The 23,853-nt window shown below is 38.1% G+C and overlaps 1 protein-coding gene across 1 annotated transcript; it reads left to right on the top strand.

Annotated features, from left to right (window-relative positions):
* Window positions 1–178: 178 nt before the first annotated feature.
* Window positions 179–23,576, top strand: nagpa (N-acetylglucosamine-1-phosphodiester alpha-N-acetylglucosaminidase). The gene is made up of 12 exons (XM_080897133.1): window positions 179–345; window positions 4,035–4,240; window positions 4,424–4,691; window positions 6,841–6,980; window positions 9,135–9,243; window positions 12,790–12,918; window positions 13,091–13,296; window positions 14,552–14,599; window positions 14,937–15,065; window positions 17,252–17,383; window positions 20,299–20,380; window positions 22,443–23,576. Exons 1-12 carry the CDS (start codon window positions 263–265, stop codon window positions 22,702–22,704), a joined length of 1,794 nt encoding a protein of 597 aa, XP_080753259.1. The 5' UTR covers window positions 179–262; the 3' UTR covers window positions 22,705–23,576.
* Window positions 23,577–23,853: the final 277 nt, after the last annotated feature.

Here is a 23,853-nt window from a genome sequence, read left to right as displayed (position 1 = left end):
CTATACTCACATTTACCACAAATAGTTGATGATTAAAATAAGGGGAGATTCTGTTTGTTTTTGAATGATTTACGAACATATTGCAAAATAGACATGAAATAACTTTCATATCTATTCTTCTGACAACGATGTGCCACATAGCAACCATTATTTTGAAATTTAGCAGGAAAAGGAGTTTGCCGTGTGTTTTCTGCTGGCTTTGATAAGGATGTGGGATCCACAGGAGGAGACAGGAGTTTGACAGGCTAATTTTCCTCTTCATATGGCAACACAGTCGGTGAAATGTACGTGTGTCTGGCTGCTGTTGTGGCTCTGTGTCCGGCTGTCCCAGACCACAAATACCCGGTAAGGCGCTACTTCCTGGTTGAGCTAACTGTTATATATAGTCAACTGCTAACTAACTGTTGTTAGCCAAGAATAAAGATTAAAAGAAACGTGTCTTCTTCATTTTCTTTTTCTGGTAAAATAAAAAATCACTTGAGGTAGGTGGCTGACGATATTTCGGGATGAAGTTGACTTAATGTGCAGTGTTTAATTACCTACACGTCAGCATACAAACTTAGGTAAGGTCACTTGCCAGCTGTTGGGTAACAGTGTCCAATGTTTAAAGTCTTATCAGAAGAGTCCAGAGTTCACTATTCACTCTTGCGGTTATTCACTAGTAACCGCAAATACAGTACGTAATTTAATGTGCTTATTTAAATACATCTAATAATAAATAATAACAGCATTAACAAACACGTGTAAGTCATTTGTGGTTGGCTCGATTGAATGTCTTCTCACTAACTAACAGTGTTCTTTACACTTAACTTTTCCTGTGTTTCTGTGATTGCAACTGTACATAATATTTATTTAACCCAAACTTTTGGTCACAAGACGAGCCGTCACGTTTTTGGTTTCATTTAACACGGAAGTTGACGGTTGGAGAAAATGTTGACGCAGTTGGATTTATTGGCCGCAAGACGGCGCTGATGTATTATAAACTTGAAACTTAAATTGGATCAGTTTTGATATTTGACAGTAGCAAGTAAAGCCTAAATGTCATCCTTTTAGCCAGAAACGTTATGACTTCTCCTAAAATTAACCAAAATACACAAAAATTACAATAATTTAAGGTTTTGTGCTATTGTACAGGTGCTACAAATTTTTGTACACAGAGGCTCACCACTCTTTGAATAAATGTGGGTCAGTTTGACCCATATCTATTTAGATGGTTTTTAGATTCACCAATCATGTATGTGTATTTTTTTTTTTATGGGACAGCAGTTACAGAGGTTGAGGGAAAAAACTTGACAGGTACTGAGCTTTCTCTTGGTAGCCTAGCTTCTTTCCACTGTCTAAATACATATGTGTCTGAATAAGCTGGAATTCTGTACTGACAGGCACATGAAGTGTATGTATTAAAGTGTTATATAAATGTATAGTTAAAAGTGTGACTTGTTGTTAGAAGATCTTTGAGGTCAGTTAGACTACAAAAGTACAATATAAATTCAAGTACATTACGAGTCCGTCAGCGCTGACAGGTGCAAAGCACAAGAACTCACAATGTAAGAAAATATACAAACAAAATATAAGCCAGTATTCTACACCTAATGAGATGAAACTAACTCAGAACAGCTGAGATTAAACACTCTCTGAAATGGAACCCCCTTTGCTTTGAATGCACATACTGATTTGCAATAAGAAAGTTGTATATTCTATATGTTAATATTGATAATTAAGAAGTAAAGGATTGTGTTTAGTGGTTGCAGTGGTTATATATTGGTTATACAATAAATCCTAGTAGTTCTAAACATTCCTAGCACAGCTCAACTGGTATTACGAATACACTATTATTAAAGATATCTGCAAGAAATAGTTAAATAATATTATTAGAGTTTCAGTTAAATACAGCAAAGGAACAGCACTAGTGGAGGTTACAAATTATTTTCCTATGCTTCGGGCAGTGGACTCTGTTTGCCCTGTTAGACTTAACTGCAGCATCCACTGACCACAATGTTTTACTACAGAGATTAGAACATACTGCTGTTATTAAAAAGAAACTGCACTGGAATGGTTTGAAACATATCTATGTGCAGTACTATCCATACATGCTTGTAATACTGCATACATAATCTTTGCTATGCAGTTGATACCCAGCTATATTTATCTGTGAAGCCAGATAACACATTTAAGCTACAGGCAGGTCTTAAATACATAAACATCTGGATGTCCTGTAATTTTCTTTTCCTAAATTCAGAGAGAACTGATGTAATTAACCAGATACTCACCTAGCAACACTGTGAGAAATCTTATTGCCAGGATATCTCGTTCAGTGCTCACATTAAACAAATGTGTAGGTCTTCCTTTTTCATGTAAGCAATATCTCTAAAATTAGAGACATCCTGCCTCAGTGTTAAGCTGAAAACTAGTTAATAGATTCTAGGTTGGACTAGCTTTTTTTCTCTTCTCTTCCCCAAGTGGTCGTGGGGTTTTTCCTTTCCACGATCTCAAAGTGTTTGCTGATAGGTGGTTGCTTAAATGTTAGGGTTTTCTCCTAAATACTGCAGGACCTTTACCTTATAGTATAAAACAACTTGATGTTATTGTGCATTGACACTATAAAACACACCTTAATGAAGAAACTAGTGGTAGATGTTAGGAGGTCCAAACAGGTGGTTTGAGAAAGAACATTTATGGCCCTTTTAGTGGAAAAAATACTGGCTACAGCAAAAGTTCCCAAATGGTGGAAAAACTGCCAGCTGGCCAGTGACATCGTTTTTATTGGCTCTGGGCCATCAGGCTATTGGTTTCATTGAAACCTGAATAAAAAAATATAGTAAAAAGAACCAAAATATTCTTACTGGGCAGTGGGCATACATACAAGTTATTTGTTTTGTATATATACTTCAGAATATAAGAATTCTAAGAAACCAAATTAAGGAGTAAGAGTTTAACATTCAAGTAATAATGGGATCTTTGAAGATTTAGGAAAAAAAACAGGCTGTGCATGGACTATTTTTGCATGACCCTGAGCAGAAACCACAACTCAGCACTTTTGAAAACACATTCCTTCATGTGATGAAACTGTGATTTGACCAGCTAAGGCTGTGATGAAATTTTCTCCATTAAAATATGTCCTCACATGATTTATTTGTTTAAAGATTAACACGCAAATGCATTTTTATTTCCACAGCGTCCCTAAGGGGAAGGGGTTTTTGTAGCTCTTATTTTTGGAGATGTGGGAATGTTTTTCTTCCTCACAGAGAGCCAATGGGACACACTGAGCTACTAAAGGGTTTATTGACATTACATGTTGGTGCAGTGGATATCAGGATTTGTTATTTTTGTTGCTGTTATTTTTCTAGCGAAACTGCAGCATCTAATATTAGTCGAGGTGTGTGTTTTTAACACATATTTGTTGGCTACTAACTAATGATTACTAATGATTTCAATAATTTTATTATTTTTATTATTATTGTTTTGGTTATAAAAGCATGGAGCCCCTTGTAATCTCAAAGAACCCATAGTAATATTCAGTTTGCTGGCATTGATCAAAAAACTGTCCAGAATAATATGATATGTGATAGGTTGGCAGTATATGACAAAGCAAAGCACCAGAGCTTTGTTGTGAGAAGATGGAACTAGAAAATGTTTGGCATTTCTGCACACAAACGTACACAAAGATTCAGTTATGTCTTTAGATCAATGAAGGGATTAACAGGTCCGTTCATTTATCTGGCTTTTTTCCCCAGTAAAACCTTTTTCAGTCTCCAGACAGTCTTGAAAGAATTGTGATGGAACATTGTCCAACTATCTACTAAGTTCACTTGAGAAATGTTATTTCTACATTGGCCTTTGTGTAGAGACAGGGTGTTTCCTTTGTCTGTCTATAGGTAGAGTTCTAATATACAAACACTTGGGTGCAACTTGGAACCAAAGGCACACCCACACACACACAAAATGTTTTTGCATGCAACACCTGCCACAGGTGGCACTTTCTAATTGACTTTTGTCACTTTCAATTAAGACCAACAACTCTTCTCTCGTTGCAGAGAGTCTATGGACGATGACATCCTGCTGCCCTACACACAAGGCCACGGCCCCTCCCACTCTCATCGCTATGTCAGGGATTGTCAGCCCATCATTCATGGCAACACCACCTATGAGAGCTGGGCCTCCAGTAACCGCAGCGGGCAGCCGGTTGCTGAGACCAAGTTGTTTGTGTCCAATATTCCGGGGAGCTCCAGAATTGTTTATGGTTAGTGATGACATCATAAGTTAAAGGAACAAAAAATAATATCAATCTCTGGTGTTTGATTTATTGATCCCTCTTTTTACTTCTGTACTCGCCCACCTTCATCTCAAAGTGTTGGCAAGAATCCTTTATTATATATCACTGAAGATTCAATTTCACCTCATCCTGCTGCGGCTTTCTTACCAGGACACATGACAGTGGTCAACGACCCCCTGAGGACGGTGTCCGTGTTGGAGCCAGGGGGGCCAGGCGGCTGCGAAATGAGAGTGAGGGCAACAGTACGAGAGACGGCTGAAGCGGCTGAGTGCCTGTATGCGCAAAATGCTGGTTTCTTCAATACAGTAACAAGGGAGTGTCTGGGAAACGTGGTGAGCAACAGCAGGGTGGTGCGGGACAGTGGAGGACTGCAAAATGCCCAGTTTGGAATCAGAAAAGACGGCAGCCTAGTGTTTGGGTAAGAAATGCGGCTTGAAAATGTAAAACAGAGAAATCCGTTTCAGTGATTGTTGATTCACCATTAGATCATAGCCCCAAAGACAAAGGATGAGTTCATCCAAATACTCAAAGATATCTGCATGAACAGACATGATCCAAGGTGAGGTAATGTTTTATATGCAGTTTTAAACACCCTTTAAACAGCATATTACACACAGTATGCAAGGAGGCAAAAAAAGTCAAACCTTTTAAGAAGTGTGATCATACATATCAGTATGTTTTTATTTTCCAGACAGCACGTTTTCTCCTCTGTCAAGTGTGTCTCAAGTACCGTTTCTGTCAGGCATCTGTGCTTTATATGGCTGACTGTTGGATATTTTCCTAAAAAGATAAAAATTGTAAAACAAAGGAAAAAGAAAAGATGCAGAATTAAAGTAACAAATGTTCGTGTCAATCCAATTTTATATATAGCACCAAATAACAGCAACAGTCACCTCATGGTGCTGTATATTTAAAGGCATAGACACTAAAATAATATGGAGAAAACCCCAACAATCAAACATCCTGGTATGAGCAAGCACTTGGGAACAGTGGGAATGAAGAACTCCCTTTTAACTGGAAGAAATGTCTGGCAGAACCAGGCTCAGGGAGGGGCAGCCATCTGCTGCAACCAGTTAGGGGGGGTGAAGGGAGGGAGACAGGACAGAAGACACGCTGTGAAGTTACCAATAATTGTAGAATTACTGCTAGATTGAGCTCTCAGATTACAATATTCAACGTACAAGCCAGCATTTATTTTTACAAGGTACAGCCCACTTTCACAGTTTGTATCATCAGTGTTTTCAAACAGCCAGAAACCACACCGTGAATAAAAACAAACCTCTTTCCATTCCCTCTTTGTTCTTAACTGTACCTGACATCATGGCACTAAAATATCTTCTCACCTCTGCCTCTGATACTGGCCTCTTTTCAGGTTTTGTCCCAAGTAATGCACATTTGCAATACAGTGACTTCCTGTTTGCATAAGCTTATAACCTCTGCTCTTTTTTAATGTGAAAAACAAAAGAAGATGAGCTCATGTCTGAATCACTCACTGATCTAACTAGTGTTTATCATTGTAGCATGTTAAATCAGTGGAAATGCATTAAACTATCATCAAATTGTTGTAGAAAAAGAAAACTGCATATCTTTACATTAATGCTTTAAAGAGAATCACATTAAAATTGAACTAGAAGTTAAATAACACTCATATGTGAAGCCACCACATTTTCCTCGATGAACAAAAACAAAACATCTGCTCATCGTCTATCTTTAAACCATGAAGTACTCTATGTAACTTGTTTGTTTGATAACTGAGGTCAGAAATGCACATGATGCAACATGATGTGGTTTGTGTCGTCGGTCACACTCCCAGGGAGCGAGTGGACCTCAGTAAAAAAATAACCTGCTCACAGTCCTGCTTGGGCCCTTTGTGCCGTCCATGACCTGTCAGTCGAGCTCATAATAAACCTACCTCTGATTTAAAATAGGACGCATTGCTTCGCCCACAAAATGACAGTTTTGGGTCCTAGTTTGAAGTGACTGTTGGGCTGTTTACTCCTCCAGATGGAGCCGAGCTCAGTTTTTCTTTGTAGACACAGTGTCCAAAAGTTCAGTAGCTTTGGTCTACTAAACTAAATCAAGTACAGAGTCCAAACAGCTGTTTGCTATGACTAATATGTTGTTAGATAACTGAAGTGTTGATATCTGTGTGTGGGTTGTGTGGTTTTTTTATTTTTATTAAGAGACGCATCAAACAGCTACAGCGAGTACAAATGTGGGAACCACCGTGCTATGCTGTTTTAACATTATCCCTCTAAGTTAACAGAAATGCTGTTAAAGTTAATAAAGCTGCCTGAACCTAAAGTGGTAAAAAAGAGGATTTGTTAGTAGTCGTAACACAAAAGTAAAAAAATATTCTTTGTTTTCTCTGGGGTGCATAAAAAACTGTGCAAATTGATGTCAGACATTTCAGCCTGGACTAAAGTAGAGGATTACCTACCAGCATTATTTATCACCACAAATATCAAATATAGAAACATGAAATTATAATATGTACTACAGTAGTATTATATTTATTTTATTATTTATATATTTTTTGAATTCCTTTCTCCCCTCTTACCGTTCAGGTATCTATCTCAGGATGACGTTTTGGATCAGTCCAATCCGTTTGTCCAATTAGTCAGCGGGGTGGTGTGGTTACTGAGAAACGGCGAGATTTACATCAATGAGAGCATTGAGGCCGAGTGCAACAAGACACAGGAAACAGGTAATGATGCAAATCCACATCCAGCTGGATTCATTTCTTTGACCACATGTATGTATAAAGGTTTTCAATCGTAAGATTTTAGGATTTGAGAAATAGAGATATTTATAAATCTTGTCACGGTATACTGATATTGATGGTGACTGAAGTTAAGCAAATAAAAGTAAAGGTTGATTCTGACTGGTAGAATTTTTTTAAATCTTATATGGATATTGCGATATTATCTGTAAAGTCTTATTCCACGATACTTGCATAGTGAAAATTTGATATTAGGACCGGTATTGACCCAGATTTTTGGTTACGTTAAACTGTTACATAAAAGGATCCAGCCTGTCAGTAACCAACCCCCCCCCCCCCCCAAAAAAAAATGAAGAAATAAAATAAAAAAACATTTCTCAGGATTTCAGTTAAAAAAAAAAAAAAAAACAGAGTTCATTTGGAGGTAATTTATTTTAGATTACTCTCTGCTTGTCCAGCATCATTTTCTCTGACCTTGGAATTGTCTGGGGCTTATTCAATCAGATTCAGTAACTAACTGGCTAGAGTGCTTCAGTACTGGCATAACCCAGAGGCCTGTTCATAATGCCCACAATGTCTTTACATTTATAGACAGCTAATTCTTTTACATTGTCTGTGCTTACACTCTCTGTCTTCACTAAAATTAACAGCTGCTATCATGTGTGTAGACCCAGGTTTTCTAAATCTAGCTCTGAACTAACACGGGGGGTGTGGCATGGCGCCAGATGATAAACATGACACGTCTAGAGTCATTTGTCTTACACAAAGAGCAAACTAATCCTAAGCCACTATAGTCGTTATTAAAGTAATTTTTATCTTGTCTTATTTAGCCTTATCTATCAACCCATACATTTTTTCAAGGCTGAATTTATAACATGGAAAAATATAGAGCAGTGCAAGAGACATGGTGCAGCCTTTCATGTGTTGCCCATTAACAGCCAGTACAATATGTCTCTGTGTACCAGCTAGCTGGAATAAGTAGTAGTTCTCAGTATTGACTGATAGATATTAGTAATGACTAAATGTAATGGCCAAAAGCCACATTACTCATCAATGTCATGCAGCTTGCCTTAATTTAGTTGTGTATAGGGAACACTTACAGCAACCTTAAGTGTTGGAGCACCTGGCTCCCAGAAAAAAAATTCAAAGGTCACGACCTTATTGTCTCAATAGCTGCTGCCTTGTTCCTGTAGCCAACAGTTGATTACAGTATTTAAAACTTTACTGAACTGAACTGGCACCCTGGATTGACTCTTCAATCGAACCATACTGAAACAAAAAGTGATTTTAAACATTGTTTTGGAGCAAAGACACAACATTGAAATAATATTTTTATCAAATTTTATTGGTCATTCTAATAAAGGTAATTGCTTTTTCTTCATTCGTTCGGTTAAATGTTTGGTCTTGTTACTGGGGATGTATGATTAAAACACATTTCTGGCTAATTTTCACTGCAGTTTTTGAATTTATCAGTGAGAGAAAAACAATCATCATCTCACTATAAGGAATATTAATGTCAGCTTCAACATAAGGACTCACAAATGTCAGCAAATTCCTGAAAGGACATTGATGAAACTGTCAGTATGGATGTGAGGGGTGCACAAAGGAATGGTAGAACTTGAGGGAAAAGTATGTTGGCCCCCAAAAACAACAAAGAGTAGGGACCCAGGAGGGAATAGGGAATATAAAACACAGGGACATGACCACAAGGTAATTGACACATAATGCACCAAGCACAAACATAAATGCCAGCAGCAACGCTGGGGACTTACATATTACATTGTAGGCTCTACAAGCATTCACTGCAGAAGTTTAAATCAGCCATTAGCTTGAAATAGCAGCACTGAGGCATTATTGAGTCATGTCTTTATAATGCATCATTTGGATGTAAAGGCATGGTTAGGAAAAGGTGTTAGACTTTAAATTCCCAAATGTGAGGTCAGCATAAAAAAGACAAAATATTGAGTTAATTAATCACAAAACTCCTAATCTGGAATAACTGGTTCATACTGGTGTGCACATTTCTGTAGATCCTGAGTTCTATGGTGGGATAAATTCAAGACAGTTTGATTTAACAGGTTTTATTGAACTGTTAATCGTACATCATAATTAAAAAAGCATTTTCTCATATTTTCACAGGGGGTTTCCGCACTTTTGTGGATGTAGTTTCAGCGAGGACGGCAGTGGGCCACGATGCAGAGGGAAGGTTAATCCTGTTTCATTTTGATGGACAGACAAAAGCACGAGGGTAAGAAAAGGAAAGGTGATAAACAATGTTTACAATGCTGTTTTCTTTTTAAGAAATTTGAAGCAAGAAGTAGTGATGAAATTGAAACAATTTGTTTTTAAAATTACACACAGTGAGTGGGAAGCTATCTACTCCAACCATTAGAAAAGAAACGGCAAACATGGGTGTAAATGTAAGAAAAGAGTCAATTTATCCTGTTAGCTTGAAGTGATTCACTGGTTTTTGAGTCAACACAGGATGTCCCAAGTGGGAATTTATTATCCAGGAACCGATTTCACACACAGTGAAGAGAAAAACAACCTCCATGTACGTTGGAATGTCTCCAGTTTACTTCAGCTCATTGAAAGACTTGACATGACCATGAAAATGACATGTTGACTGTTTGCATATTTTCCACTTGCTGGTTTTCTAAAGATGTTTAAAACCTTGAAAAAAGTGAATCTTTAAAATTTGTTTTATACCAACACCAAACTTAATCCATCAGTGTTTATCTTTTGTTGATCTTGTGACACAAGCATCTACAGCCTAACACTGGCAGCTTCCTTGTTGTGGTCAGGAAATATCAGAGAATAAGCAAGACAAATTACCTAACGACCGTCTAACAAAGACATTTTGGCTGATCTGGGCTCAGTGAGCAGCCCTAAGACCCTCTCAAACTTTTCACAACAGGTACTGGTTTGGCTGTAAGGTATTGCAAACATTTTGCAGCAACATCCTACTAATCAGTTTTTATTTTCTGATGACTTTCTTTTTTTAAACCATAAAAACAATGAGAACAATGGAGGGAATTATTGTCACAACACCAGGGTACAGCACCGGGTTTTATAAATGTAGGCAAGGTTGCTGCATTGTTGTTTTGTTGTCAGTCAGTAAAACTTCACACTGTTAATGGCGAGGTTGAAGAGGTGAAGACTTCTGGCCGTCAAGGACAAAAGGTTCAGAAATGGCCAATCAGCTTTGAGCAGAAACAGCCAAGTTAGCACTGAACAGCAGTTTCCAGAGCCTACAAACGATTAGATCTGCTTTTGCCTCCCCCAGGAAAAAAAACAAAAGAAAGAAGACCCTCAGGGATGGCTCCTGAACTCGTAGCGCACACAAAACCCCCACAGGTATTTTGGTGGGAAAAGGCTTAAGAAGACACATCACAAATGTAAACAGATGCTCAAGCGTAAACACACAAAACACACATGAACACACAGCTTTTTCGACCTGCTTGTTTCCTGTCTTGTAGGTTTGTTTTGACAACAAAACATCTTTTTTTTTAGAAGCAGCAACAGTAAAAATGTGTCCACAAACTCTGCAGAGAAATGATATTTTCACAAGATGCAAAAAAAAAATATAAAGTTGTTTCAAAATATAGCTGTTAATTATAGATTAGTTTAATCAATAACAACAGCATTGAACAACAAGATGATGGACTAATGCAGGTCGAGGTCATTTGGAGGCTGAAAAATAAAAACAAGCTGACAGTGAATGTAGTAAACAGGGGTTTTGGTAAACAGAGATCCGATAACACTATCAGGCTTATATTAGCTCAACCCTCTTAGATACTCCACCAATCAATTGCATTGATCTAATTTTCCCTCCACCTTTAGTGCTGTGACCCCACAGACCTGCACTGACTTCAGATATTCTATTGTTGTGTTTATGATCGGGGTTTGAAAAGCACAATAATCGGACACGTCTGAACATGTCTGCTGCCCTCTGTATATCTCTGCTCAATATAGGGCCACCTCCCACTCAATAAAACATGAAAAAGTCAGGTCGAAGGAAGCTGTGACCTCAGAAACTGACCTCTAGTTTCCATGAACGACATGCTAGTTCTTTGAAATTCTCAACTAATTCTAGTGGAGGTTGCCGTAGATGATCAGCCAGTCAGACACTTAATCTATGATTATTTTCACAATTAATTAATCATTCTGTGTTCATTATGTGATGCATTGATTAGCATTGAATTGTGAGACATCTTAACTGCAAAGAACCACTTATCCACAGTACAGTGGCCATTTTTGGACTTTTTAGCCTAATCTACACGCGATTGGTGAAATAATCAGGCGTCTGTTTTAGAAATTTGGCCAGACAAACCCAAACATAAAGTAAAATGCCAACAACATGAAAATATTTGACTGCAGTGTTTTTGACTCATTAGCTTTTGAAGATTTTGTGTTTTGTATATACTTTATTTCTCATATTATAGTGCCATTGTAACCACGATGATGGTAAGTCATACTGAGTAAATGGAAAAACAATATATTTTGGTATTTGTTCTTCTTGTATTAATTCTGACACAGGCAGGTCTGCATGCTCTCATGATCAAGAATATATTTCTCTTCAGGGACTATCATTTTTATCTTAATCTGCATAATCTTAATTATTTGCAGAGTTTAATGGTTGTTTCATTCCATTTAGATTAACAAAACAAAAATTAAGCCAGACTACTGAGATGAGGTTTTGTCATCTATTGTCACAGTTTCAATTTTAAAGTTACGTCATCTACAGCATCCCACACCTTTCTTTTCTTCTCTACCCTTGAATCCTTGAAAAGACTCACTCTTTTTAAGTTTGGCAGGCAGGTGACACATGAAAACCTGTGGCAAACTGTGACTCCGCTAGAGTTGCTTGCATCATTCACAGTGGAAAATAATGGACTTTGGTGCAGGGCCCCAGGTCATCTTCTGTCTGAGGCAAACCATGATAGCTCCTCTCCTTTAAAGGACACTGTGTATTTAGGCCTGTTGTCTTCTGCATGACTGCCTCTCAAAAAAGATTTAAATGACAGAGGGGGGCTTCTGTGGAGACACACACCCAGAGCTACCATGTACCTGAGGTGACCATATTAAGTATATCCCCCTCCCCTTGTTGACATCATACAGAATCAAGATCAAAAACACTGTTTGCAAAAGACAAATTGGAGACTAAGCTTTTAGATAACTTTTAGAAGTAATTTCTACTGTCTGAAATATATGATCTTTGACCAAAGCTTGCCACTTATCCACATTGCCAGCAATTCATATCCAACCATGAGAGGTGATCTGTGGGACATTTTTGCAAAATGTCAGCACTACCTTGTATCTGCTCCAAAAATGATCTTTTTATCACATGAAGCTTTTACCTGTGTGTCAGTAGGATTCGCCTTCCGAGGACTATGAATGTTTGTATACAGTTATTTGAGATATTCTTGTAAATGGATATCTGTTTTGTTTTATTGTTTTTGTATGTGGGGATAAGTATGCAATGTACAGCAGCATATACCAAGGAATTTATAGCCCAAGCTAATGCAACACCCATGCAAGTTTGTTTCCATACAATACACAAAGCTGAATGACTCATGCACAAGATTTTGTGAGAGAAACATGGTAGTTACATAATTACAAACACAAAACACAGAACCAAATAAATGTAGACAGACAGAACAGTAACAGATGCACCAGGCTGTTTGGCAGTCACTGATTCTGACACGCTGCCAGTATGACTAAAGTCCTCAACATTTCTATGGCCACATTGTGTCTGTCTTCAGTTTTTTCAGTGCTGCTTTTTTTAACACAGTTTGAGTCTTTGGGAGATGGCTGATTTCCTGAAGGAGCATGGAGTGATCAATGCCATTAATCTGGATGGGGGCGGATCTGCCACCTATGTTAAAAATGGCGTTTTGGCCAGCTATCCATCTGATCATTGGTGAGTGAGTTGTCCCTTCACACTTGTGAAACTTTACACTTACTTTTTTATTCTCCAACATTTAATGTTAAAGTGTGCATATAGGTGTACATGATAATTAATAAATGATTGATTTTTTTAATAGACTTTTTTCTGTCCTTCCATGCTGTCAACACATCTCCTTCCCTCCCAGTATTTCAGATAACATGTGGCGCTGTGAGCGAAAGGTCTCCACCATCTTGTGTATCCATAAAAGACTATGCCAGCCAGCAAACTGCAGCGAGCACGGTGACTGTGTGGACGGACACTGTCTGTGTCATGATGGTTGGCAGGGTGCTGCTTGTGACTCTTTGGTGTGTCAGCCATCAGCTTGCCGACCCCATGGCATCTGTACCGCCAGTAAGTATGAAAGTGCTGGTAAAGATAAAGCAAAATAGCAGGATTACTTATAGTACAGTAATTCTAAACCTTTAGCCCTGTAAACATGTCATCAGTGATGTACTGAATTTGACATCAGTGCACTCTAAGTTCCTCTAAAATTTGAGTTTTAAAGCTTTTAGTGCAGTTGCAGCTGGTTTAAGAGTAATCTTTGTCCAATGTCTGGGTATTAAGAGTACAGCCTTTAAAAATTTCCAGTCATATTTGTCAGATAGGAGTTCCCCTGTGCATTTAGGACAGTATTCATTATGTGTGTCCCCACTTGGTTGAGGAATACCTAAGGGTTCTCCATTTTTTTTTTCATTTTATATATGCTTCTCTTGGGGTCCATTTTTAAAAAAAACAACATCTCCTTTCATTGCTTTTTAGAGGACCTACAGATAGGTGTACACATTACACCTATACTGACCTCTTTACACTGACTTGCAGTCCATTTCAGGATCCAGTTTAAAATTTGATTGCTTCTTTTTAAGAGTGTCAGTGGTTTGGTGACAGCAAAATCCTAGCTGAGCACTGAGGTCTTTGATATCATAGATCCAGGCTTAAAATCAGAGGTGATAGCCTTTTCAATGGTGGCTTCTAATCTTTGCAACAACAATCCTTTTCACATAAGTGCTGCCCAGTCTCTTAATCATTTAAAAACACTGTTAAAAACCTACTTTTTTTTAGCTTGTGTTGTTCACATTTTGATACCTCAGTCTTACCGTTTTGGCTGCTGCTATTTGAGTATTTTGGGCCCAGAAGTTACCACATATGGACAAGAGGGTTGAGTGCTAAGTTACCAGCAAACGCTAGTAAGCTTGGCTGGCAAGCTGCCACAATAAACAGTACTTTTGAAATCCGCAGACATGGATATCAGCTAAGTAGTGCAAAGTAACAGACTAATAAAATGTAGAATTTCAAAACTGAAGTCCAAACTTCACAAACATAATTAAGAAGTCCGATGACTCAAGTTAACAGATGTGAGGTCTAGCTGACAATGATTGTCAGCTCAATGTGCAAAGACATGCTCCAAACTCCAGAATTGGATACAAACTGCAGTTTGACTTGAGTGGTGGAAGCGTAGAGCAGCACAGTATTTACAGTTATATTTCAAGCCTGCCTAGAGGGGGTATTATAAGTGAAAGATCAAACTTCTTGTTTTCCCCACTGATTGTTGACTCATTGTTTGTCCTCTGTGATTCATGTCTTTCTGTCTGTTCCATCTGTGTTGCAGATGGCTGTGTCTGTGATGCTGGTTGGAGAGGAAAGAACTGCAGCCAAGGTAATCAAAAGCCTCATCCAGTCACACGTACGCAAGAATGCAAACACATGTTTTTGTTCTTCTATACACATACGCAACCTCATTAACTTTCACCAACACCAGCCTCTAATGGTGAGTTATGGTTTGATTAAATGTGGCATTTTTCCCACCCGTGTGGGTCTGTTGGTCATCCCACTGCACCTTTACATGTTGTTTTTTTTTTTTCATTTGTGTTATATTTTGTTTAAATGTGTATGTATGTTCACACATTGTTTGATTGCTGTCCTGTGACACAAAAATAAAACACGCTCCTTACATGAAATGTCTCTGTTGTTTTGTTTTGTTTTTTTGTTTGCAGAGTGCCTCGCTGGTTTCTATGGTGACGGCTGCAATCAGACCTGCTCCTGTGTTAATGGCGGTTCCTGTGACCCCGTCCACGGACGCTGCACCTGCCCTCCAGGTTTCCATGGCAACTACTGTGAGCAAGGTAGAGCTATGCATGCTAAATGTCACTTCACCCGGACCTGTTGAAAGTCACTCGGAATTTTAGTGGAAATAAAAGGATTTTCTTTACTATTGTGTTGAACTATTGCATGTATGTTCTGTCACATGTGTTGAACTGCAACTTGATTTCCATCCATTTTTATTTATGCTGTAGAAGGAAATCATTAACTAAACCTTTGCTGTGTTGGCTAGAATTCACACCACTTAATACAAGTTAGTATTATGTGTCACATGTGGATCACACTATGGTCTTCAAGGCATGGTCAGGTACGAAGGGGCCAAAAGTGTGCTAAGAAAATATTCCTCACACCATTACACCACCACCAGAAATAGAGATCATTGATATAATGCAAGATGGATTCATGCTTTCAATTGTAACCTTACCATCCAAATGTAACAGCAAAAACTAAAAATAATCAGACCAGGCAGCATTTGTCCAATTTTGGTGAGAAGGTGTAAATTGTAGGCACAGTTTCCTCTCCTTGGGAGGAGTAATGGCACCCAATGTGGTCTTCTGCTGCCGTAGCACGTCTGCTTTAGAGTTCGACTTCTTGAACATTCAAACATGCTCTGCTGAAAACCTTGCTTGCAAAAAGTGGTGATTGGGGTTACTGTTTCCTTTGTGTCAGCTCAAAGCACTCTGGCCATTCTCCTCTCATATCTGGCATCAAGTAGGCATTTTCAAAAAGAGAACCACTGCTAACTAGAGCAGGGCGATATGACCAAAAATATTTATCACGATATACATTTGAAAATTTGCGATAACGATATAACTGACAATATAATTGACACTAGACAAAATACTTTACAACTCTTCAACTTTATTAGTGCAAAAAAAAACATCAATGTATTTTCACTTAAACAAGCAGCTGTTTTTTATGTGCATTAAAGTTATATAAAAATATAACAGTGCAAATGCAAATTGCTTGCTGACAGTTTAACCAAAAGGCATTTCCAGTGGAAGTTGGCTGACATATCCTCAGCATAACCATGTATAATATCCACAAAACTTTAAAAAGAGGTTATACACACACAATACGGTAATATTATGTTGAAGCACAGTACGTATCACTCCGTGAGGCTCCTGCCTAAGATAGCCGTAATGCTCCAACAATCCATCAAGTGGTGCGGCTTCGTAGCTTAGCAAAGTCGTACTAAAACATTTGACAGCTTTTCGAGCGCCGTGTACCACATAAAATCATTTCGAGGTCAGTAAACACAAACAGAATTCATACATAAGGCCCACTGGATTATACAGGGGCACTGTCGATTTTCAGAAAAATAAAAGGATTGATTTTAAGTGTGCCGTATTTTCAAAAGAACACGGTAATAACGACAGCCCGCTAGCATGCTCTACCAAAAATAGTGCTTTGTTTAGCTTTCTGACAGACGAAAGCTAAACCAGTTCCACACCACTGAAGTTGCAACATTTTTACAAACCAATTCTGGTTCATCCGTTTCATTCAATGATCCGCTTTCGTCCTTCTCATTCTCCGCCATGTGCGTATGAAAACAAAGGCGCTGCGCATGCGCGTTTTACCCATATTCTATCGCGATATTTCATTTTCTTATCGTTGCTCAACATTATACCGGTATTACTGTGAACAGTATGGTATGGCCCAGCCCTACTGCTAACTGGATATTTTCTCATATTCAGAACATTCTCTGTAAAGCAGACAACCATATGTTTGTGTGGGAAAATCCCAGCAGATCTGCTCTTTCTGAAATATGCAAATCCACCAGTGTGGCACCAAACTGCCTTTTTCCCTACTCTTATACTCAGTTTTATACTCAACTTCAGCAGCTTGTTGTGACCATGTCTACATGTCTAAATGGACTGAGAGGCTGCCATGTGATTGGCTGACTATATATCTGTATTAATGAGCAGTTGAACAGGTGTATCACAAAAAAAGTCTGAGTGAAGTCACTCAATAACCTTTTTGTTTTCATTCATGCTTTTATTTTGGCTGTAAAAATGAAACGGGTATTAAAACTTTTCAGAACTTATTTAAAAGATCCGACGATTAAACTTGATTGAAAAGAAACAGAGAAAAATCAACTTGACGACCATTTCAGTCACAAAATGAACCATTTAGTTTGCTAAATTTGTTTGTTCTTTATTTAAATATTAAAAAATGTAAATTCACTTCATTTTTTTCTTTCTTTCAGTGTGTCCTCTGGGTTTCTACGGTCTGTCCTGCGCTCATGAGTGTCAATGTGAGGATCGGTGTCCATGTGACCCACAAACAGGAAGCTGCCACACCACACTGCCAGGAAGCACCAACTACACCTTACACACAGGTACAGACCAAGGTTATTAAAGTTAACCAAGCTAAATTATTTTTTTTGTTTTAAAGCTACGTAAAGCATAAAGTAAACTTAAAAGAACTGCTTGAAATAAAAAGAATGCAAACAAAGTTGTTACAAAACTGCAATAACTCCTGTGCAGACCCATATATAGGCACACATACTGCTTGTACACACAGGGTCATATGGTGGTTGATGGTAGCGGTAAAGAGATGAACGAAACCCTGTCCTTAAGCTCTCATGCAGCTGGTGATTAGCTGCAGGGGTTTTCACGTGAATGAACAGTTTGAATTTTTTTTTCTATGCACAGCGCCTCTGTTCCTTCCTTTTCCCTCATCCCTAGCCTGTTTGTTACACCATATTTAATTATTAATTATGCCGCTAGTTGTGAAAGCAGGAACATTTATGGTTGTTTTTGTAGAGAATTTGAAGTGAAACAAGATGCAAATAACTCAGTTTCATCTCCTTTGCCTGCTTTCTTCTGGGCAAAATTCACAGCCAGCATACAAGAGAGGAGAAAGATTAAAGACTAAAGTATTATTTAATAGATGCCTTCTGACCAAATCACAGCAAGTAGCAACCTTTTAAAGCATGTAGTTCCACAGGGTTGGAGACCAAATCTTTTGTCTAACATACTTTGCTGTTTCACTGTATCACATTTCAAAATGTGGTCATCTGTACTGTGTTTCAGTGCAACTGAAGTCCCACTGTGGTGTTTCTCATTTACATTTTTCTTCTTTCTTTTTTTTTTCCTGTTAAACAGCTGAGCAGATATTAAATACTGATTTGCCTGCTGCCCATAAGCACTACACATGTACACATTAACCAGCTCTCAGTCCTTACAGCTGGTTAATGTGGCTACTTTGTTTCAAATATATTTCCATTTGTTGATTCAGTCATTCTCTATCCCATCTCCTTAAAGTAGGGTGAGATACTCACATAGTAAACATAGTGTAAGAAAGTGAGAGAATATGTGTGAGGAAAAACAGTCAGTGTGAGAGGAGACACTAAAGTAATGTGACACTATGTAAATCAGCTTCAGTATGTGTGTGCGTGAGGAGAAAAGGCAGAGATGGTGTTTATCATTGTGTTGAAGTGTGCATATTCTCACATGAGCAAATGATTCAATATTTGCAGAGAGCAGATGTAGACGCAGCTCTGTCTTTGTTGCCGTCTGTCTAAACAGAGGAGCACCGTGTCAGCTCATCTGGGAGGACTGGAAATGTAACTCACCTGCATGTCAGCTCTCAAAACTTTCCACTGTAACTCATACGGTTATGTCTTTCTGCTCTACAATCTGTTTTCAGAATATTAGGTACATGTAGCCAAAACTAGTACAGTGAATATCCTCATAAAAGTTAGTAATGTTCAATCATTGTTTATTTAAAAGAGGCTTTAATTCCACTCTGCACTCTACTTGTATTACATTATACCCTTTAATGTTATTATTATCATTGATGTTGTTTTTTTGTGGGGGGTTTTTCAGCTTTCTTTTTTTTCCTTAAATCCTATCCTCTCAAGCATCGTTTTGAAAAATATTTCCACCCACACGAACATATTAAAACACAGTGTCAAGGGCTGTGAAGAGCATACCATAGCAGCAACAGATGGTAATATGACCATAACTGTATAGAAATCCTGGCCAATCAGACGCCTGGGGCAGGAAGTTATTATATAAACAAAAGACAGTGCATAGAGGAAGAAGCGAGATTTGCATTTGTGCGCATGTGTCCGCATGCTTAGAAAAATGCAGATAATATCGTTAACATAAAAAGTATTTTGTCTATGTCCGCCATTGCACAAAAGCAAAAAAAAAGCATAAAAATGTGATAAAGCCACACACCTTTGATGTTACATGATGTCATTGCAGAACAAGTTTCTGAAAATCTTGACCCTATAACGAGTTTTCAGGAACGCCATTTTTTGTGACCTAAAGCACTGTTTATGTGGCCTGACAGGTCTGATATTTTACTTACATCATGATATAAATAGACTTGTTTTTTACTGCTTCTGTTATGTTTCTAATAGGAACAACAAAAACAGAAAAAATGATCTCGGATACCGCTGTATGAGTTCAAACCACAAACCTATAATTCATAACTTCCAAATGGCCTTCCTACCTTCCTAACTGCATGCTCTAACTATCCATCGCTCCAGTGTTTTCAGTCTCGTGACAACACATCTAAAGCTGTGTGCTACATGGGAGAAAGTGAAGCTTTAAATACTGTCTTCACCTGATTCTGTTAACATTTTCCAAAGTTGACTTATGATATCAGTTTTAAAGACGTAGTAAATTAATATTCAAATACATCTCTCTAAGCAGTTTAACTCATTGGTCCATGCAATATTTTATCCAACAATAACTTATGAGATGAGGTCTGTAGCAGGCATCGTGTGCACAAAGCCAACACAGAAACATAAACCTCTCCCCAGAGGTGCACAGGCGTGGGAGACTTTATTCAGAAATCCTTTTTCTAAGAGTAACAAGTTGGCAAAATTTAGTGTGACTTGCATATAATTATCTTTGATTTCTTGCCTTAGTTTCTGATTACTAATTTACAGGTCCAACTATATCAGTGATAGTCTGAATATCTATAACTGCGCTGGAAACCTGAGCTGCTAATAACTACTCCAGTTTCCCTTTAATGGTGACAGCCTGTAGGTTAAATTTCACACAGAGCTGATATAAAAGTAGGCCATGCTGCTCTATTTGGAAAAACACCAATTTGAAATCCAAGGTTTGGCTGTGGAGGAGATTTCAATTACAGGAGGAGCAGCCAGTGTAATTGTGGCTGAAGTCTGGGTTAGAAAATTACCTTTTCATGCAGGATGGGATTAAAAACACTGACCAGCCACAGTCAGTGTCCTCTGTCATTTATCTCTTGTTCTTTTTCCTCACCTCACCATAGCTGGACACTGCCTGGCTAGAAAGATGTTTATATCTTGGAGGCGAGAAGAAGACGCTTACAGAGAGCGGCCTTATTTTACGGAGTAAGTGTCAAAGATCACACAACCTTAACCCACCCTCCCCTGTCACCTTTTACCCTGCTGTGCATCTTGAGGTCTTTTCAATAAATTGTCTCCCTTTTAAAAAATAAAGTGGTTACATTTTGCCATTTTGATACCATTTTTAGCATTGATTTCAGCTCTCGACGTAGTATTAATGTGTTAAATAAGAAGGAATATGAATGGGAATGAGGTTCAAGAATTCTTATTCACTCACACTGGCTGCACACAGAACCAAGAGCTTTTAAAAAGCTGTTTGTGAAATCTAAGGCTTTGGCCATGTTCCATGTATATATGGTATTGCTATGTATACAGAAAATTACAGATCCTGTTAATAAGTGATCCAGTTTTTCCCTCTGCTCTAAATACTGTAGTTCAGTTTAATAATAATAGAAAACATCTGAAGCAGCCCAGACCCGCATTTGGCTTTTTCTCTCACACTCTCTCTTTTACATGTAAACAAGGCATGTAAAAGACACTCTGGGGGTGGGATGCATTCACTGGCCTCATTACCTTTCACATGGAAGTGAGGGATTGTTAGTTGTTGCTATGGTTTCTAATGTTTGGTCACTTATGTAGGAAAGGACACGTTTAAAAAGAACTAATCCCTTTAAACAGTGTTTGTTAAAAAATTGGACACGTTCCAATTTGTTATATTCAGCAGTAGTCAAAGTGCATGTCAGCGTTGAAATCCCCTTCCCCCAGGGCCTTCCAGATGGGGCTGTCTTTGTCATTCATTTCTTGTAACTTTCCAAAACCAACTCCCACTTCAGGCAGGGATTGATCAGCTGCGACAAAGTAGGTGGAGCTCTGTTATCTTTAACTGTTTCTGTCCCTTATCATCCAAACAAGCATGTGAAGGAGATACTGACTCAAGACCACGGTAACAATAATACCACCAACTTTTCAGTCTGGCAGTTAAACTGATTAGATATATGCTAATCTCATGCACAGTCTTATTGAATATTAAACAGTTTTTAACCTGCCTCTAACAAATAGTGTAAAAATCTGCCAATTCAAAGATAAGATAAGATAAGATAACCTTTATTAGTCCCACACGTGGGAAATTTGTTAACATTTGTTAACATGCAGAGCTCCACATGATGGTGACCTCTTTGTGAATAAGAAGGCAGCTGAAAGTAGCTTTTTAAAGCAAGTGAGCAGTCGTCCTGCACGCAGCTTCCTCCAGGCAACTGCCTCAGTACTGACAGAAAGTTTCTAGTGGTCAGAAGAAACCCTTAGCAGACTATCTCATGTTGTGTGCCACATGTGAGAAATGTCTCAGACTTCTTCTCACGGCTTGTTGCTTTTTCCTCTCACTACTTACTATCAGACAAGGAAAAGTATTTGTATTTGCTTCAGGAAATGATAAACTATATTCTACATATTCTACATAAACAGAAGGCTAACAAATTGGTTAAGGAATGAGATACATTGGAAAAATACATTTTAACCCTAAAGCAGCTATTTTAGCAACTGATTTGGTTTTTAACCAACACTCAGGAACACGTAATTTTTAATGGCTCTTTTTCTCTTTAGCATACCCATAACATTGTCTTTATATATAGTAGATGTTTTAAAATAGTCTAAATATAGTTTTCCCAACTGATGTCCATCAGCTACATTGTTTCCATTGTCACTTTGGGCATTAAATCTCCCTGCAGCAGTAAATCTTCCTACTGTAGGACTGTTAGCGGTTCACTATAAAATACTATAAAAGTGGAACCTAAAAATCAAAACATTTGATGTTTAAAAAAAAAACATGCACATATTTCCCACAACTTTATATTATCCCTGCCACACAAGTGGGTCAGTTCCTGTATGAAAAGCTGTTTAAAGTTGTAGGAGAAGGAGAAACTGCACAAGTGCAAATACAGCTGTGGACATTATTGAACTCAGTCACTCAGTAAAATCCAGTTTTAAAATGAAGGCACACTGTAAGGAAACCTTGCTTGCTCTCATTACAGTAAGGCAGTGAGTGCTTTGTACTGATACATGTGGCTTCTGGATTCATCATTGAAATGATCTAACCTCCTCCACTCCTCAGGCGAACGTGGATGATCATCACCTTCACCCTGGCTACTGTCCTCTCAGCCAGCCTGCTGGTTCACCTCGTACAGGCGTGCCGTGCCGTTTCAGTGGCATCTCACTTTCCCGAGCGCAAGGATTATTCGTACGTCCCTCTGAACAACATCAACAGAGTCACTTCATGTGCCAGAGGCAACACTGAGAGAGCTGAGAAAGAGGATCTTCAATTGGAGGACTCAGACTCTCAGGATGAAATTTGGTCTTCCTCACACTCAGGGTAGTCGTAGCTGTCAAGAGGACCAAGGATAGTGAGTGAAGACAGTTATTGCACAAAAAGATAACGCTGAACTCTGTAATCCTCTGCTTTATTTGCTCTTCTTATCAATGACAGGTTTCTATCAACACTCCTGATAAAATGAAACTGAAACTAAAGGACAAAGCACAACAGCTTTATTGCAGTCTTTAACCCACATACATGCCTAAGGTTTTTGTTTACAGCTATGAAACTTGATCAGCAATCTGAATGTCTCCATTCCAGCTAAACTCCAGCAAAACCACAACTTTTCAAGTTGTGAAGAACTTTAAACTCCTGTCAGGACTCTGTATTACAAGATCGCATTAATGGGTTATCTCACTTAAATGTCAGTTAACTATCTTTCCACTTAGTATAAAACAGATGGATATTTTTTCATAGCTGACTTTTTAGAATCAGATTTAATTTGAACGCATCAGCAATATTTTTAAGATCAGTGAAGCTATGTAACCAAAGAACTCCCAGACTGTTGAGCTTACTTTATGATACTGATTCCTGATAGGACAAACTTTTCCGCGTGTTGCAATGTAATCGGATGAAGAAGACGAAGATGAAAACGTTTGATGTTCCAAGCAAAATGTGGTTCAATCAGACAATTTTTAAACAAAATGATAGAGTTTACTCAATTTGCACTGAGCTCCATGTCTGAATTTCAGATATCTATGAGATAAATGTGAATAATCCCTTTGAATTTCTGTGTAGAAAGGTGCCAATTTTATATTAAATGTTATTAAGAAAATTATTACTATGTCATTTATAAGCATAATCGGACACCCAGAGTGTATTTATGAGATGATTTATTTTTGTTTTAAGCGAAATAAAGTAAATATCACGATTCAGTTTTGGTTGTTCAAAGTAGAAATCATTTACTTTTCTTTCTATGTTCACTTTCAACCTAACACAGTTGTCGGGGCCATTATACTCGCTGCTCTTGCACTCAAACAGCACCATCATGCAAAAGCAACGTCATCTGGTCGGTGCGTTAGCATTTAGCATAGTAGTGTACTAATATTGTATGCTAACTGAAACACCACCATAAAGACTGACTGCTACAGTTGTCAGGAAAAATAAATGACTAAAAGAGTTGACCTTTTAGAAAATCTAGCTGCAAACACAG

This window comes from Rhamphochromis sp. 'chilingali', assembly GCF_963969265.1.
Source record: "Rhamphochromis sp. 'chilingali' genome assembly, chromosome: 11".
Taxonomy (NCBI): domain Eukaryota; kingdom Metazoa; phylum Chordata; class Actinopteri; order Cichliformes; family Cichlidae; genus Rhamphochromis; species Rhamphochromis sp. 'chilingali'.
This window is presented reverse-complemented; position numbering and strand designations above follow the sequence as displayed.